General features: G+C 34.7%; 1 protein-coding gene across 1 annotated transcript in view; it reads left to right on the forward strand.

Annotated features, from left to right (window-relative positions):
* Zfhx4 (zinc finger homeobox 4) overlaps positions 1-19,557 on the forward strand; it is a 183,499-nt gene that overhangs the window by 148,896 nt on the left and 15,046 nt on the right. The window contains exons 5-9 of the mRNA XM_090338972.1: positions 1,487-1,555; positions 11,371-11,487; positions 18,321-18,454; positions 18,618-18,818; positions 19,302-19,419. Coding sequence (XP_090195098.1) covers positions 1,487-1,555; positions 11,371-11,487; positions 18,321-18,454; positions 18,618-18,818; positions 19,302-19,419 — 639 coding nt within the window. The remainder of the gene's footprint in view (positions 1-1,486; positions 1,556-11,370; positions 11,488-18,320; positions 18,455-18,617; positions 18,819-19,301; positions 19,420-19,557) is intronic.

Genomic DNA, 19,557 nt, shown 5'->3' on the forward strand with positions numbered 1-19,557 from the left:
TTCTTCCTTTCAAGACTAATTTAAGACATACTTCTTAGAAAACATCACTTTCCAAGTTTGGGGGAAGGAGCACTGAGAGTCTATTGTGATTGTATTGTTTAAAAATAGATCACCACCAAAGCAAAGGTTTTGTAATAGCAGTGAAAACAATTAAGAAATTCAGTAATGGTGCCTTGGTGTTCACTTTTATTTTCAAGGTTAATTATTTGTTTAATTAAAATCTCTGGAATAAACCAGAGATGCTACTGCTCAAAGATTAATTTGACATAATTATTTTTAAAAGCGTAAGAATTATGATAACACTTTTATGTATTATTTAATTCTATTTTATTATTTTAAGTAGTTGTACAGGGGTTTTAGTTCAACATATCAATTTCTGAATAACTTATAAAATATCTTATTATCTATCCTTTTCAGATTTTGAAGATACCATCATGTACTTTCATTTGCATAAGCATTTTATCTTATAATTATTAACTAATTATAATGTTACATCTTGATTTTAAAATTGAAACAGGAAATTTATCCAACATTGCAAACTTAGAAATTAAGTCTATGATTTATACTCAAGATTCTGTATTCTTAAGAGACAAGTCTTGAGTTGTTGCTGAGATATTAGATTGAGATAAACCAAGACCAGAGATAAAAGGAACATATACCCTGATATATGGGTATTAGTTCTAAACAATGCAAAGGTGATGATGGAAGAGAGAATGAGAGAGGAAGGGGGAACAATCAAATCCATAGCAAAGGGAAGAAATGTATATAACATCCAACCTGGAAGAAATTGTTTCATTGGTAATATTCGGAGTTAAATCTTTTGTTCTATGTAAGTCTAGAGGTTTTGGTATATTCCAACATTTATAAATTTTATCGACTAGAATGATGATGCCTAGTATGATCAAAGTAAAAAACTGATTGTGATAATTGCTAAGAATAACTATGTCCCAGTACTGTAAAATATGTGTAACCACTTAATCATAACAATAAAAAGATGCGGATTTATTTCCTGCTGATGTGGACAGGGTGTTCAGATGTCCTTAAGTGCCTGGTGATTGTCTGACTCTTTCATGTTCGCTGTTCTGTAATGAGTTTGTTGTTGTTGTTGTTGTTATTGTTTTCTTTTGGGCATTTTTGTAAGTAGAAGGAAGCTTCCGATATAAGAAATGTATTATTATCACTAAACATACAGTTCTCTAATGTATGATCTCTAACTTGTTCCAGTAGTGTTTCATGCTTTCATATTTTATCAATATTATATTTGTTTTGTGCTGCTATTCATTGAGGATTAGATTTAAACTTGACATGCTTTGGGTTCCATGTTTCCAAAAGCTCACTATAAAGTAAGGAATTGCAAACACTTGCCTGAGCTCCAGACAGTACATAACTCTTCTCATAGCCAAGTAAGAGGTGGTAGGGATAATGACAGTGAATATGGAGGTGGATATTGAATGTTGATTGCTTTTCACTCTGATGTCCACTATAGAAACTGCCTCTTTGGGAGCCAGGACCTGTGAGGATGAACTTACAGAGCAGCAGTTGAGAACAACTTCAGGTAATTCTTTCACGTTTATAATTATGTCTTGTCATAAATAAAATAGTTTATGTAACAAATGACCTTAGAATTTCTCTCATTAGATGTAACTATATACCTTATACAAATAAGTGAGAAGCAAAAATAAACATAATTAACATTTAAAAGTATACATTAAATGTTGTATTCTTACATATATGACCTAGTACTAGGGCTTGAGCTCAGATTCCCACTCTCTCACTTGGCTTTTGGTTCAAGACTGGTATTGTACCACTTGAGTCACACCTCAATTTCCAGATTGTTGCTCTTTCATTGGAGATGAATCTCAGATATATTTATGCCCAGGCTGGCTTTGAACCAAGATCCTCAGATTTTGGCCAACTTAGTAGCTAGGATTACAGGTAAGAATCAACTGAAATGGGTTAAATGACTCATAGAAAATGATCAAAATGAAAAGTTCACATTTTTCTCTCTCCTCCTACACACACGTAGCCTTTCACATTATTACCATCCCCCACCTATGTGATAAATTGATTATAACTGTCTGTCATAATTATCAGCAAAGGAGCATAATTCTTGGGATTGTACATGTTATGGGTTTAAATAAAAGACCAATGGCATGTATCTATCATTATTGTATTATAAAGATTAGTTTCTTTCTCTAATCCTATGTTTAGGTATTATTTTTTTCTTCTTACCCTACCAATTCTTCATGAATCCTTTATTGTCCATAATTTTGACTTTGTGGGATGCCATATATTTTGAATCATACAATATTTAATATTTTCAGATTAGCCTTATTCAATATAAATATGTTAAATTGCCTGTACCGTCAATGTCTTGAACCATTTTTAGTTGTGTTGTTCATTTTCCAAGTATTGAGTTCTCATGGTTTATGCTTTAGGTAGCATTCCTTTATTCAATAGTTCTGGCCATGGTTTGTTATTCTTTAAATTCTGCTTTTTCATTAAAAATTAATTTTAATGATCTCATACCTATCAATTCTTTCTTTAATGGCTTATGTATTTGGCATAGTCTAAAAAGTTACTGCAAATCCCAAGGTTTAAGATTTTTTTCCTCTCTTATGATCTAGGAGTTTAAAAGCTGTGTTTTTCCCTTAAGTCTGTTAATTCATTTTGACTTAATAGTGCATCACTGGTGTCAGATTCATTTTTGCGCACATAACTATTTTCAGCTTCTTAAAAAGCAAGTCATTTCTGCTTTGTAAAGTCTCATTTCTACATTTCTACACTATAATATTTCATTATAACATTTCAGTAATTAATAGAATTATTGAATTTTTCTGTCACCTTGTCAGAATATTAACTGGTATGTGTACTTTGACTTTATATGTGTTTATGTGAATTGTGGTAGAAACACCTTAGCTGTACTACATTCGGATAATTTAAAATGAAATGTATTAACTTTAATCTACCACACTTCAGTTATTTCTGCTAAATTAGTATTGCCTCAGTTGCACCTTCATGTAATTGGAATAAAATGGTATATAGAAAAAATGAAAACAAAAGGTCAATTGAATCCATAATGGTATATTGAAATACATGCAAAATATTTTGAAAGTAAACTATCCCTTTAATATAAAGTAAAGACTTCCCTCCTTATAACTTCCAACTTCAAGCAGAAGTTTACTTTTACCTTTGCATCCTTCATGAAACTGTTTTTATGATGTTTTGGTGTGCTATTTCCTTCTAAGAAAGATCATTGTTAAAACAAAGTAGAATACATTCAGAGCCAGTAGCCAGTGGCTCACACCTGTAATCCTATTTACTCAGGAGGCTGAGATATGAGGATTGTGGTTCAAAGCCAGCCTGGACAGGAAAGTCCATCAAAATCTTGTCTCCAATTAAACAACAAACAAACAAAAAGCCAGAAGAGGAGGTGTGGCTATAGTAGTAGAATGCTATCCCAGGACCAGCACACACGAGCACACACACACACACACACACACACACACACACACACACACACTTCACTCTTCCTTTATCACCTCAAACCAATCAAAAGTTTATTTAAATGAGTTTTATATGTCATATGTAAGTTTGTCTGATTTGAGTAGGGTAGGGGAAGTACAGAAAGGTGGGACAAAGGGTGAAGAAATGCCAGCAGTGACACTCACTAGACACTATGTTGAAAATGAACTATATGCTTTGTAGGGGAAGGGGCCAGGAGGGAAAAACTGAGAGAGAACAAGGGAAGAGGGGGCACTGTCAAAAAGAAATGTACTCATTACCTGACTTCCATAATAATAACTATTCTGTACATCATCTTTACAATAACAATAAAAATATAGGTCTGAAAAGAGGCCCCTCCCCTTCATTACATGTCTTGTTTTTTAAATGAAGACTGAATTCTACCTAATATCTGAGAATCTCTAAATTTATATATTCTCATGACTCTGGATCATTTATTTTAAAGTTATATACAACAAATAGAATTCTTTTTTGAAAAACCATTTTTTTTCATTTTACTCATTCCAGCTTTTGCTAATAGACCAAATGGCAAAACTAGGAAACACCAGTTTCATTCAAAATATTAGTGTCTTCTATGTGCCATGTACTTGTATATGAGCAAAGCAGATAGGGCACTTAGTTAAACAATATTTTGTGACAAAAAAATTCAGCTTACGGTAACTGTGGATGAGAAAGAGATGATAGGTTAAATTGAAGTTCTTAATGTATAAACCTCTCGAAAACAACATTAGCACAAACTACATTGTTTGTAAGAATAGAAGTTCTTCATTTCCCACCTCAGGTGTAATACATCAAAAACTGGAACTGACAATCTACAGTTTTATAACTCCTGATGTGATCATGACTGAGTCCTAAGGAGATGGAGGGCTGCCTTGTGTACAATACTTGAAGAAAAGTTGTCCAAGAAAGTGACACATGAGCTGATTGTGGAATAATAGGAACGAGTCTGAACAGTCTGGGGGATCATATTCCCACAGAAGTAAAAGAGCCATGGGTTACATTCCAAGAAAAGAAAGGTTAATGTAGAAAATAATTAGTGAATGAGAACAGGGTCATAAGATGGAGTAACAAGCTAGGCCAGGGCCTCATCATTCCAGACATAGTATGGAATTGACATGTTTTTCTAAATAAAAGAGTTAACTATGGCTTGATTTTATTTGGTTTAGACAAATAAATAATATAAAGGCAAAATAGATCTTTCCCTAATTAGGGCACCATTTAAATAGAGATTTAGGGGCTGGTATTTTGGTCTAGTGGTAGAGTACTTGCCTAGCATGCATGAAGACCCTGGTTCAATTCCTCAGAACCACAGAAAACAAAAAAGAAGTGGTGCTGTGGCTCAAGTGGTAGAGCTCTAGGCTTGAGAAAGCCCAAGGACAGTGCTCAGGTCTTGAGTTCATGCCCCCGACTGGCAGAAAGAAAGAAGGAAGGAAGGAAGGAAAGAAAGAAAGAAAGAAGGAAGGAAGGAAGGAAGGAAGGAAGGAAAGAAAGAAAGAAAGAAAGAAAGAAAGAAAGAAAGAAAGAAAGAAAGAAAGAAAGAAAGAAAGAAAGAAAGAAAGAAAGAAAGAAAGAAAGAAAGAAAGAAAGAAAGAAGGGAGGGGGGAGGGAGGGAAGGAAGGAAAGAAGGAAGGAAGGAAGGAAGGAAGGAAGGAAGGAAGGAAGGAAGGAAGGGAAAGAAAAAGAAAGAAAGAAAGAAAGAAAGAAAGAAAGAAAAAAAGAAAGAAAGAAAGAAAAGAAAGAAAGAAAGAAAAGGAAAATTTTAAGAAGCCAAACATACCAGAAGAAAATTCTAAAAAATAAGAAAGTGGATTAAGTATACATCAAATATTTTGGAAGAAAAAATAATAGGGCATGCTGTTAGATAGGATGGATGTATTATGAGAAGAAGAAAGAAAAAGTAAAAGATTGCTTTGTGGTCAAGAGTGGTACCCTTGAGTAAAATAGTGAATATGGAAAGAAAAGGACATAAGGTGTGCACCTCAAAGAAAGTTTGACATGTCTTTTAAACATCCTAGTAGAGAGATATAACATAAAGCCATGATCTGAAAGACATCATCTAAGGAAATTATATAAGTAGGTAATAGGATTCAGCACTAATTCTGGAGACACTCTAACACATATATGTTGTGTAATAGAGGAAGCCCCAGCAAAAAGGAAAGAGAAACTTTCAGAAAGGCACAAGGAAGGTACAACCCTGATTACAATAAAATCCAAGACAGGAATATTATCCAAGAGAAAGAAATATTAACATCTGTTGAGACAAAAGGGACGATTTGAAGTAAAGATCTGGTATGTGGGATTTCACATTGTGGGGATCTTAGGTGAATTTCAGAAGAACAATGGTTGTGAATAAAGGTAAGACTCATCTTCTTCTTTCTCACTTTACTTCAGTAAGCTGAAAAATGATTATAACTTAGTAGAGAGAAAATGTAAAAAGAATAAAGAAGCCTCCCAATCACCTAAATAAAAACAAATCTCTTTAAGTTTTATGGAAGGGGAATAGAGGCATGAAGTAAAGTCTGAATTCTTCCTTCTCTTCCCCTAATTTTGCTTAAATTTAATTCAGAGTTTCAATTAACCTGTCTTGCCTGTCTACCATAGTTCATGCACTTTTCTGAGCCTCTGATCCAACAATAAATAAAATAAAAACTATTTTCAGAAAGTGTTTACACATTAGAGTAAATCAGCAACCCAAAGATAATTTCCATGTACAATGGTATTTTTTCCATTAATACACAGGAAAAAAGTCAGGAAACTGACCCAGATAAATCATAGATGGAAGTTTATAAAAGCTTCTGGGAGAATGAAACAAAGGCTAGTATAACTACTATTATTACTAATACAATGATACTTTTCAAAAAATTCATTTTTACTAGGCTCTCCGCTAACTTTCACAAACTATCTCATAGCAAACTTATGAATGTTCACATAGTTAAGTCTAAGTTTCAGATGTTGAAACTGATGTTCATCAGGCTGAATAGGAAGAAGTAGGATAGAATTATTGAAGAAAAATACTTCTAAGTAAGAAAAGAAAATGTAATAGTATGAACATGAAGCAAGAAGGTATCACAGGCTATTTGGTAATTCCTCAACAGTGGTTACAAAAGGTGACTGGAATTGGAAGCATTGTTATTGCTTGGAATTTATAAGAGATACAAGTTCTCAGTCCTTACTAAATCAGAAATGGCACAGGTGGGGCGCAGCAATCTATGTCTCGGAATGTTTTCTGAGTGATTCTGATGTTCTGAGGCTTTAAGAGATTGTCTTCACATATTAGCTACTACTCAGAATTCAAAGCAAGCTGGGACTAGGATGCAAACAAGCATCCGCTCTCACAAAGATGTTTTTTAATACACACACACACACACACACACACACACACTCAAATGAGTTTAAGCTTTTTCTTTTAATGTGATAGAAACCATCAAAAGATGTAAGTAGATTAGGAGAGAAGATTTTGAGTGGAGTGGGACTGGGTAAGGAGAAGATAGAAGACTCCAGGAGACAGTTCTCACAAGCCAAGTATATTGAATTAAGCTGATCAATACATAAAACTGGAAATGTTTTACCGTCATCTACTGCTTCTTTGCAAGATCACTATGTAGGCTTGAAAAGTGTGCAATACATTCTACTTCTAGGGAAGCTAAGCAAGTTCATGTAATAGAAGACAGTAGGATAGTGATCACTCGGGACTAGGAAGAATAGACAGGGAAAAGGCTATGAGAGTTCCCAACACTAAGAAATTATAAATGTTTATGGAGATAGAAATGCAATTGTTCTGATTTGATCATGATGTACTACACATGCATACAGTACATAATCATACATGCATTAGTTGTTCACACTATCCCCTACAGATATGTACAATTATAACCTGTCAGTTAACAATAAAGTATGTTATAGTTTCATAGAACATTCAGAAGAAGGGTTTCATAGCCCTAGTTGTATATTGAAACAAGGAGTACAATTATCTGGTGCTTACAATAGAGAGATGAACTAGATTTGCTTGGAAATTGTATATTATACTTGTAGACTAAGTTGGTAGTCCTTTTACAATTTCTTTCATTATTCAAATGAAAATATTCTAAATGAATCACTCAAACACTATGAAATATAGTTGATATGTAGATGAATAGTAACTGACAACATTGCCATTTCAGGAATGTTAAAAATTCTATGGGATGTTAATTGTACATATTTCTGTAATGCAAGAAGGCAGCATTTTTTTCTTCTGTTACTGTGGGAACTTTCAAAACAACAAAAAAAGATGCCATTTGTCTGAAAATCGAGGGGAGATCTTTTAGAAACTAATGCATACCTTAGGCTTCAGCACATACAGATTATAAAAATTAACCTACAAATAGATATTCTGTTTTTTTTGTATCCTATGAGACAAAAAGATCATTAAAAATACATTTGCAAGCTTGGTGTCAGTGGCTCATGCCTAACTATCCTAGCTACTTAGGAGGTTGAGATATGACAATAGTAGTTGAAGCCAGCATGGGCAAGAAAGTCCATGAGACTCTTATCTCCAATTAACCTCTTACCCCCACAAAAACAAAGCCAGAAGTAGATCTGTGGCTCAGTATTTATAAATAAAATTTATTTATTCATAATTCTCAGTTCTAAGATAGTCCTTAATACATTTAATGTTTTTTGCTTTTTTCCTTCTATAATCATCATATATTTTATGGCATTTTATAATTGAGGAAATGTGGCTCTAGAAATTTAGAATGCAGCCAGTCCTTTCTTGAACTTCAAATTCTAACCCCCAACTTTCCTAGAAAAAGTGGTTTCTGTGCATTAGAATTCTTTACAGTCTGTTCATATAATGAATGTCCAATTTACTTCTGAAACTCTCTTAGAGAATGAAAGTGACCTTTTATTCTAACTTATATGAAACTTTATGGTGTGTAGATGTTAGCTTGTGATTATTTTTTGCATGATTAAAAATTTGCAAATTTCTTACAGCTCCAAAGAGCCTACCTGTAATAAACAGCTTTTCCCTTTAAACCACAAAACAGGTCTGAATTGCTTGGGCATTAGAGCTAATTACCTGCCTACTTCAAAGGAAGAGAACTGAAAAAAAAAAAAGAGATGGAGGGGGGCAATTCACAGAAGCTATGACATTGGAAGCAAATCCACCACTAACTGTTATGAGTTGTGGCTTGGAGGAACCCAGCAAAGTTATGGCCTCAGAACTGCTGTTTGCGATTAAGTTGATGGGGAGAGTCTATCCCACAATCTCTCCCTGCTGGGGACACAGAGTCTTTGTTCACATTCAGATTTCTCAAACTGTTGCCAGGGTCAAGCTGAGGTCAGACACCACAGTGATGTATAGGAGAACATGTCTGGGAATTTCTCTCACACTTAAAACACATACCAGAAAATGAAGAAGACCTTGCAAAGTCTGTCCGATGAGACCCAGATTAGACTGTACCTTTTTGTTATAGGACCTTCATAATTTTCTTTTTTTTTCCTCCTGACACATAATGTTTTATTAATGTGAGATGTGATAGCCCTTACAATTTTATGTCCCCTCAAGATAAGGATGCTCAGTAGCCACTCTGACACTTCATTTTCTAGCCCTGGGGGAAAAGGTCCAGTAAATCTACTCAAAGAGATCTTGCTTTCCTTCCTCAGTGCCTAACACTGGATATTGTGCCACGCGTGTGCACTGAGCAGGGACATAGACTAATCTAGTGATGATCACAGCCTTCCAGACTTCCAAACGTGTGTCAGCCGTTATACCCACCAGCTGGGCCCAGAGCTGGGAAGAGAAAGGCTGTGTTTGAAGAGTAATTGTCACTGATGGGTGAACGCAGGCAGAGAAAAAGATTTTTTTTCTCTGCCTCCCTAATGTAAAATTTCCATGTGTGTTTGCCCAAACAGGAAGCATTACTTAAACCAATAGATGACTGACTACTCAAACAAGGTTCCCCTGTCTGCTTTTGTGCAAAGGGTGAAGGGGAGGAATGAAATAAGAGGATTTGTATGGAGTACTCTCAGTTGAACCAAACTCTCACTTTGAATGCATTGAATGTCCTTGTTTTCTCCGTAGCTTTCTGGAGTTTCCTATGGGGCCCAGAACCATCTCTTCTGTTGTTTTACTGATCACAGAGGGTAATGCATGGTTGGCAAGTGAGACTTTAAAGAGATTTTTTTTGGTGCTCAGCTGCTACATATGACAGTGGATATTTCATTCTGCTGTCAGAATGTTATTAATAAAACATGGGGTGTGGAGAGGGCCACGATTTCCCCTTTCAATCACTTTAGCATTTGCAATGAAAATTTTATTCAGTGTGTAATTTTCAGTTAATGCTTGACACTTAAAATGTCCATAGCAGCATTTTGTATGGCTATTGAAGGGTTAATTGTATCATGTTCTCTGCATAAAAGCTCTGCTTATCAAAAGCAAATAGAAGAGTGTATGCAAATGGGGTCTCAATGACCTTTTGCCTTTCCAGGGTTAATTTATATGGTCATTAAAGATTTTATGAAATTGAGCAGCCTGGTGCTTCAAATCCCATTTTACCTTCCTCTCCTAATTTATGTAATTCTACCTGAACCCGGGACTATGATTTTTTATTTTTTTTTGTTTGTGCTACAATGAAAACAGCATGCCATGCTGTGGGGAGTTGCAAGTCTGGTTATCTGGCATTACTCAGATTGCTAAAAATTCATTAAAATGTGACATCAGCACACTGAGAGACAAATGATCACAGGATGAAAGAGAACAGTGGGCCTTTCACGGATTAGTGCGGCACAACCCCAGCATAGAGGCTAACTGCATAAACAGATTAATCCACCAGCAGTGGCATAGCTAAGATTTACAGAATAATTAAATAGGTTTGAGTTACTATGAGGATTTCCATGTAATCTAGCTGGTGTGAACCCGTGAATGAGGTGTGGGGTGATGCAGTTGTAGAAATATACCTTGTTATGTCCTAGACTATGGGTAGCCTCCGCTAGTTAAAAAAAAAACATTTCAATGTAACTGAAGTTTTAAAATCTTACTCTAGCACAAGTTTAAAGAACTTGTCTGAGATGTAAGGGTCTAAAGACTGAAGAGACACCTGTTTGTTATTTAACTCCTTGTTATTTACATTATTTTGCAGGAATGTTTTCTAAGTTCCTGGTTTATTCTAACACTCACTCAAGTCCACAGAAGAGGGTCCATGTTACAGTCCCAATGGTGTAACTCTGGAACAACCGATTTATAGTCTAATAAAATAAATACAAGGAAGTTGGAACATGGGGCATTTTTAGTGAGGCATGAGGGTTAGGCTAAAGGGACAGCATAGACAAACGGTGAGAGAATGACTAGGCAAATGCAGTCTTAATATTCAATGAATATAGGTGAAAAATATATTTGAAAAAATATGGATCAAGTTAAATTGAAGTGATATGTGGGGATTGGAGAGATGGCAGAGAATGATGGAAGATGCAACAATGACCAAGATGCACTACACTTACAAACGGACATGTTGAATCCAAACTCCCTCGTTCAACTACTTAAGAATCATTTGAAAAACAACAGAAATTGCCATTGAGGCACTATTTTCTTCTTTTCCCACTTAATCTGTACTAAAATAACTTACTTGGTCATAATTTCACATAGATATATGTTCTTAGTGGATGCAGATGAAATTGCTTTAGATACAAATTTGCATCAGTAGGGTAGCAGCACATTCTGGTATAAACTTTTGCATAAATACACCTTCATTTTTGAGCACATGTATCTGCAGACCATTTGTAACAAGGTTTTACGTAGACATATAGCTTAGGTGAATGTACATTTGAGGAAATGTTCAGTTCTACTGACTGGCGTGCTTCTCCTAACAGAAGAACAAGGTGAGGAGGCAGAAGAAGCTATCAAGCCCATGGCAGTGGCCGAGGAAGAGGAGAAAGACACAAATGAAAAGGGCAATACTGAAGGCAAGAACTCCAATAAAGACTCTGGTAAGATGCTAGACTCTTTGGCCTTTCATTTCCCTTTACCCATCCTTTCCCTGCAATCATCCACTCCTTCACTCTGTCTCACAGAAAGCTTATTAAAAGCTTTTTTTCATTTTCAACTGTCTCAGCATTCCCACTACTATTCATTGCATGTACATTTTGCATGTGATTTCTATCAGTAGCCTCCCATTGACCTATTTTTAATCATAACCATCTGACAGAATAGATGTGGATAAGTTGAAGAATATTACAGGACGACCAGTGAGATTATTTTTTAATCAAATCAGTTTGTGTGCTTGTAATTTTTTAAGCGCCTTTCATTAATCTTAGCTATACTTGTGATTCCTCAGATGGCATATTAATTTTTCATAAGCACAGGATTAGATATCACTTGAATTTTGTCATTCAATCATACATACCTCTTCCCAAACCATGTAACCCTTTTAAAAATGGCATTTTTTTCCTCCTTTTCTTTTTCAATTTACACTCAGGAATTTGCCCTTTTTAAGGGCATCTATTTGAGGCATTTCAAACAAAATCCAGCAAAAAAGTTTACAGATGATTCAGCCTAAGAAAGAGGAAATATCATTGAAAACGGATTAGATGCCGGGTAATTTTGATCTTCAAGAATAGACAAATCCCAGTAATGAAAGCTACTGTCTTCGAAAACAAACCTTCGTGTCATGACATTTACTTGTGCACAAACAAACCTTAGGCCAGCATCTGGTCTGGATACCTAAGGCTTTTTCTGTGTTTGATTTGGCAAATATATGGCTTCATCCATGCTTTGTATGTATGAGATGGAAATCTATGGTTGGAATGAATATTACATTGGCTACTTTTGCTGCACGCTATACCTAGTTTTATTATGTTGGACTCATTGGAGCAGAAGAAATGCTGAAACGGGTTCAAGCCTATTAGTTTCAGGTAGTCATCTATCTTTTCTTTGCATTCCAGTGACAGCCACATGTAAAGGAGCTTATATTCACTATGAAGATAGTGGGTTGTGCAAAATGTATTAGATCTTTTTTTTTTACATACAAGTTTACTTGGATTATCCTTTATTTGTAATTCATTCTTTGCATATCTATGTTTTGAATATCCTTTAAAATTTATCTAAGTAGCTCTGTACTTTTTTTCTACACTGTTCAATGCTAAATTTCATAAAGGAATCCACTGAGAAAAGCACCATTGTATTTGCTTCTAGGTTGTAGTGTCTAACATATGATTCTAATTTGACTTAAACCAAAACGGGTCTAAGTTTGGTTTGGAGCCTAACTCTAAATCTCCAAAACGATGCTATAGCAGTGTATTAGTAGGCTTGCATCTGAGATTACAGACCTGGAATTTGAAGTAGGTTGTGATGCATTTTTGTCAAGGATAGAACAGTACCATCTAAACCTCACTTAAATAGCACTGCAAATAGCAAGATATTCAGCTTATGCACTCTATAATGGACTTGATCAAGACTAGGGTGTTGATTACTTCAAGTTGGTGATATTTGATCTACCATCAGGAATATATTTCACAACACACTGCAGCATTTTTCATCTCATTCTTGAAAAGAATGTGTAAAACACATACATCACAGCAGTGTCCATAAAAAGCCCATATAATGCTGAGATATAGAGCATTATGCTTCGTGATAGCTAATATTTACCTTCTTGTAAAGGATGGGATCTTTTGAAGAGCAATCTCTTCTTATCAATGAAAATGTGATCTTGCTTGGAAGACAGGAATCCAGTGTGGTTTACTGCTCTGAATAAGTAATGGGCTTGATAGCTCCCTAATGACCTGATGAGTCATTGTCCTTTCTGGGTGCCCAATTGTACTATACTGACAGGATTTGTATCTGGAGAGGAAAGACCATGGCATAATGGTAGTTATTTAGAACAAATTTCATCCCCATAAAATACCTCCCCAGGTATAGGGTAAAAATGAGCCCTAAAGCATGGACTGTCTAAAAGCAAATGTTAAGATGCAACTATTTATCCTTGAAACTCCTCATCCTTAAAAATCGCACTTGTTATTGAAAATGGTATGAACATTTAACAAAGTTTTCTGCTTCCTAAATTCAGTCTTCATAGATTAAAACTTATTGCATGGATTTTCCCTGGTAAATACACACACACACACACACACACACATACACACACACACACACACACACATTCTTATATAAGTTCTAAGTATCAGAGATATTTGCAACCCTATGAAACAATCATGACAATATATAACATTTCATTTTCTTATTTCAGAAATACTTGTCAAAACATTTGCAGGCTTATATAGGGATCACTAATGTAACCACTGTCTCCATGGTGAATGAAAAAACAGTTTGACTTCACTTTGTTTTAGACATGAAGGAATCAGCATGGTGCTAAGAAGACCAAAGAATCTGTGTGCTGTTGTGCTGCATTGCTGACAAGAGTTTGTAGGCCCAGAGCAGTCAAAATGAGCTTGGCAATATACAAGTGATATTTGTTGAATATTCATTCGTAATAGAAAAGCCTCCTAATGCTTCATTTATATTGTCATTTAAATCTAGTGCCACTTTAGATTAATTATAATCCAAATTATAGCTCTGTGCAGTACAAGAATTAATATAGAGTTTATCCAGATTAATACATTTGCATTGAAAATGTAATATGTCTCTGCTGTGGCTAAGGGGACCACTTTTTTAATAAGGGAGTAAACATGAGGAAAGATGGAAATTAACCTTCATTATTGCAATTAAAATGATCTTTTCATTCTACTCTCGTTAGAAAGAATACTGTACTGGTAATTATAATTTAGAATTAAGTAACCTGTTATATTCAAGCTTTATAGTATCCAAATTTTATCAATTATATTGATTCATAGATAATAACTCTGTATTTTGTTTATTGTGTTTTTTGAGGTTTGCTTTAACATGTGTGTTATTGGATTTTCCTCACTTGTTATGAGAATAAACCATTTTACAACCTTCTGTATTTTAGGGATTGAGAGTTATTAAGTAGGCGGCATCTGAATTGCAATGAATTCTGTCATTTTTATATTAGCAATCTCATGCAAGTTAAATAATCCTGTAGCTGAGGGATAATCATTGGCTTATCTATTTGGCAGTGCTTATTTGTAATTAGACTTTATTTTGTAGTTAAGATGCATTAAAAGGACATTGTTCTTTGAGAATATTGTAGTGTCCTTAAAGATATAAAATAAATTAGGGTCCATTTCCCTTTTTTTTCTGACTGATGGCAACAAACACACCTCATTTCAGATGAAATTACAGATGGGAAATATGAATAATAATAATACTTAATCAAAACATTTCTAAAATTACTTGACCTTTCTTTAAATGAGGGCACTTCCAAGATTACAAAACGCAGTCAAAAGAGTTGATCTTCTACAGTTTAGCAGTGTAACATGATGTTAAGCTAGAGACAACAGCCCTTTTGTTATAAAAAAGACATTTAGACATAAAATAAAACTCCATTGTCTTTAAAAATAATTTTTAGTGACTCTTTGATCCTCAGGTGTCTATGCTTATACATTTCTGTATCTCAGTATTCCTTATATTTGTGGTTTATTTTTTTTTCTGGTGCCTAGATAAAGTTCAGTGATCTAGTCCTTATTTCTAATTTTGTAACTTTTTTGCCAGTCTTGGGACTTGAACTGAGGGCCTGGGCACTGTCCTTGGGCTTTCTCAAGGGAGCACTCTGCCATATGAGTCACAGTACTACTTCCAGCTTTCCTATGTATGTGGTACTGAAGAATCGAACCCAGGTTTTTGTTCATGCCAGGCAAGCACTCTACCACAAGGCCAAACTCCCAGCCCTTGTAGCTTCTTAATTTAAAATAAAATAGTCTTTGGGAATCCTCCGATTTATGTGACTATCATAGTTTCATTGTTTAATTAACTAAGTGAGTGAGCCAAAAACATTGAATCTGTCATATTAGGTTAATGTTTATATTATAGCCAACCGCTATTGCAATGTAGTAGTCATAAAATGTAACACTTACTTTCCTTATGCAATATCAAAATCACTAAATTTCAAAGAAATCTACATTTTGATGAAAAAAATAATATGCATTAAAATAAGTCAAAATATATTATTAACATGCATGAAATTAATTACTGCAAACATGCACTCCTATATAGGCTTGAATCCAATGCTGTTTTTCATCTTTATAGTATAAATATTAGAAGATACACATTATCACTTCTTTTCTTTCTATGTGCTTTGAACTTAGGGCCTCAAAATTTCTCTGCTTACTTGTCTGGCTGGAACTCTACTACCTGTGCTACATCATTAGTCTGGCTTTTTGCTATTTCTATGGAGACAAAGTCACATGAACTTTTCTACACAGGCTGACCTCAAACCATGATTCTTCCAATCTTAGTTTCTTGAGTAGCTGGGAATCCAGGTATAAGCTACCTGGGCCTAACCAATCATATATGTTTTTAGAAAGAGGATCATAGCTTTACATTGACTAGTTGCAAGTTTCTGGAAGGCTTGTTCTATTTTGGAGACTCCAAAGCACCTTCAAGTAACACATCATGGAAATTATTTATCATCTTGTATATGAAAGTCTTTTATGGAATAGGAATTGAATTTACCTATTATTTGATGTCCTCCATTTGTACTATGGACATAATTGTGGTAAAAGAAAAGGACATGGTATTAATCTCGTTAGGGAACATGTTGGAAAACTATCTATCTGTCTATCCATCCTATTTTGTGCTGGTTCTGCTTCCTTAACTGGGGCCTGGGCACTGTCTTTGGGTTATTTTTCTCAAGGCTAATGCTCTACTATTTAAGCTAAAACTCCATGTTCAGCTTTTTTTTTTTCTTTCTTTCTTTTTTTTTTTTTTGGTTGTTAATTGGAGATAAGAGTCTCACAGACTTCCCTTCCTGGGCTGGCTTTGAATCGCAATCCTCAGAACTCAGCATCCCTGAGTAGCTAGGATTACAGGTATAAGCCACTGGTCACTGGTACACAGCAATGAGAATTTATCAAGAAAAATATAATGTAAAAAGGCAACAAATAGATTAAATGAATATAATTTTGTGTAACTTCAACTCACATGTTATGTATTAACATTTATTTGCAAATAGTGAACATTAAAATGTTTACTTAAATGCTTTGGCATTTTTAAAGCAGTAATACAAAGTACATATTGTAATTTTGACAAAGTAAAATTAATTTTAATTTTTAGTTTAATTGTGAGATAAACATTCTTGCTTTGAGCACATTTTGGATAACAATTACATGAGTATTTTAAAATTCACATATTTAGAATTGTAAGTTTATTTCAAATTTATTTAAATACAATTATAATTTAATTTTTGGTTATTTATAAATTTTACATTTTAAGGCATATGGGAAGACGATAAAATGTATAAGTTCAAACAAAATCTAGTGTTTATAAATTGAGAAAGTAATATTGTAATTTGTTAAGCATTTAATATTAATTCTGTATGCTCTAAGGGAATAAGATCATCACTATTATATTATTAATTTAAAAAATTTAGTTTCATTAGAATCACTTTCTTTTAAGTTTCTTTCTGAATTTAAATTTTCTCAACTCATTTCTATGGAATAAAATATCTACCCTATGTAGGGAAGAAGTAAAATAGATTTCTTCTTGTTCATTTTCATTTTGTTTCCATAACATCCTTGACCTTATTTTTAAATTAAAACTGGGTCATTTTGCAATAAAGTACAATTTGTTCATTTATACAAACCTTATGTGAATTGAGAAAAAAATCAAGATAAATCTTCATGCACAGCATACAATCAGATTATGCCTGGACTATATATTTACACAGGGCCTGATAGCAATCAATGGTTTAGCTTCGTTGCATTTCAAGATGTATTTGCACCCAGTTGTCCAGCGATAGTGTCCTCACCCTGGAAATAATTTAGTTGCAAATTGACTGGAAGATGGTGAAAATTGAAAGTTAAAATTAGAAATACTCATAATAAACAGCAGAAAAAAGGTCGGATGATGCCATGCAATGATGAGATTGGAATGGCTGGTAAATGAGGTTTTGTGTTTGTCGTGAGATGTATGTGACATGCCTACTCAATATCGCTGTAATATCCAGCCTCGCAGAGGAGATTATAGTACAAATGGACCCTAGAAAGAATTCTCTGGGAAATTAAAATTGTGCCCTTTTCTTTGATGTGAACGGGGCTCCTACACGTTACATTACTCATTTAGGCCAACTTTTAAATCATCTTTGGTATCAAATATTTGGGTTACCCTCATAAAGCAATTGTCGTCCTCGGATTTGTACTATAATCTTATGTGTCCAAACAGCCACAGTCAAGAGTATATTACTAATCACAGAATCAAAAATGTAATCCATGGTTAATTTTGAAATCCTTTTATTTTGTATAATCATCCACAGCTTAAACTATTATTTTGGCTACTGTTTTATAAGTAATCAACTCTTCTTAGAATTCTGAAGTCATGGCACTCAGGAATTTAGAAAAGAGGTCATTAGACTAGAAGCAAATAATGAATTTCTAAGTTAGTATTAGTGAATGAGAGTAGGTTTGCTTTAATGTGATAAGGGCATTCAAGGCACTAGAGAGCACATGTTATTGATGAACCTTTCAAGGCCACCTAGGGTTATCTAAACACCAGACAGGAGTACATTTTAAAATATATTTATAAAGTCTTCTTAGTGGACACAAAGAAGCATGCTTTTACAGTTTGAGATTAGCTTGCCTGCTTACTTTCAGTGAGTGAATTTCTTTTAGTTACTATTATTTGAAATGCTTAATGTTTTCAATTGTGACATTGTATTTCTAAATTGAATTGTTCTCTTTTTTGGGGGAATCAGGGATAATCACACCAGAGAAGGAACTAAAGGTCAGTGTGGCAGGGAGCACACAGCCTCTTGTCCTGGCAAAAGAAGAGGATGTTGCAACCAAAAGATCAAAACCTACAGAGGACAGCAAATTCTGTCATGAACAGGTAAAGGTGTTATTGTTCCTGATAACCTCTCTATAACAAAGACTTGGTACTTTTTAGATGCATTTGGATAACTGGTAATGTTAATCACATCTGGTAATCTAACATTCTGAAGTTATCAGAATCCATTCCCTAATGGTGACCATGTTTATGTAATTTTTTCCAGTTCTATCAGTGTCCTTACTGTAATTACAACAGTAGGGATCAGAGTCGGATCCAGATGCACGTTCTGTCTCAGCACTCAGTGCAGCCGGTCATCTGCTGTCCCCTCTGCCAAGATGTCCTCAGCAACAAAATGCACCTCCAGCTGCATCTGACACATCTGCACAGCGTGTCTCCAGACTGTGTGGAAAAACTTCTAATGACAGTAAGCATTCCATGGGTGGGTGTGTGGGTGACACAATTTGTGTAAAGTTATCAGTAACAGATTTACAGTTGTGGGGCAACAGAAGCTTTGTACTTTTAAGCTACTTCAAGTTCTTTCTTTCCTTTTTTAATTGGCTTTGTCCTAGAAATAACATACTGGACACATTTGTCAGCTCTTGCTTGGAGGCAAATTAAGATTTAAAAATTATGATATAAAGCATATCTTTATAAAGACATTCTCAATCTTTTTTAATACCTATCATAGTAAAATGACATATGTAAGTATCCTGAGTTCCTAAGTTCTTCGGCGATTAATGGAGAAAATAGACCTACCAAAACTTTCTAGCATTGATTTTAAAACACAGCATTATTAATAGTATTGAAAGGTTGGTTGTGGCTAGAGAAAGGCAAATCCTACTACCCACTTGGAGTTTTAAAGGAGTTTATGAGCACTCTTAACCTGGATCTCCCTTGGTTGTCCAAGGTGCCTGTCCCGGATGTGATGATGCCAAACAGCATGCTACTGCCAGCAGCTGCCTCAGAGAAGTCGGAGAGGGACACACCTGCAGCCATGACAGTGGAGGCCTCTGGGAAATATTCAGGTATGCCAGCTTATCCACATCTGCAGAGAAAGCACTCAAGAGCTTGTTGGTGTGGCATTGTTCCCAGGTTATTACTTTCAGTGTGTTGGCTTTCATTTTTTTCTTTTTATGCATGAAGAAAAGACATGGCATTTTCAA

This window comes from Megascapheus bottae, chromosome 9 (genome assembly GCF_031878675.1).
Source record: "Megascapheus bottae isolate mThoBot1 chromosome 9, mThoBot2.hap1, whole genome shotgun sequence".
Classification (NCBI taxonomy): Eukaryota; Metazoa; Chordata; class Mammalia; order Rodentia; family Geomyidae; genus Megascapheus; species Megascapheus bottae.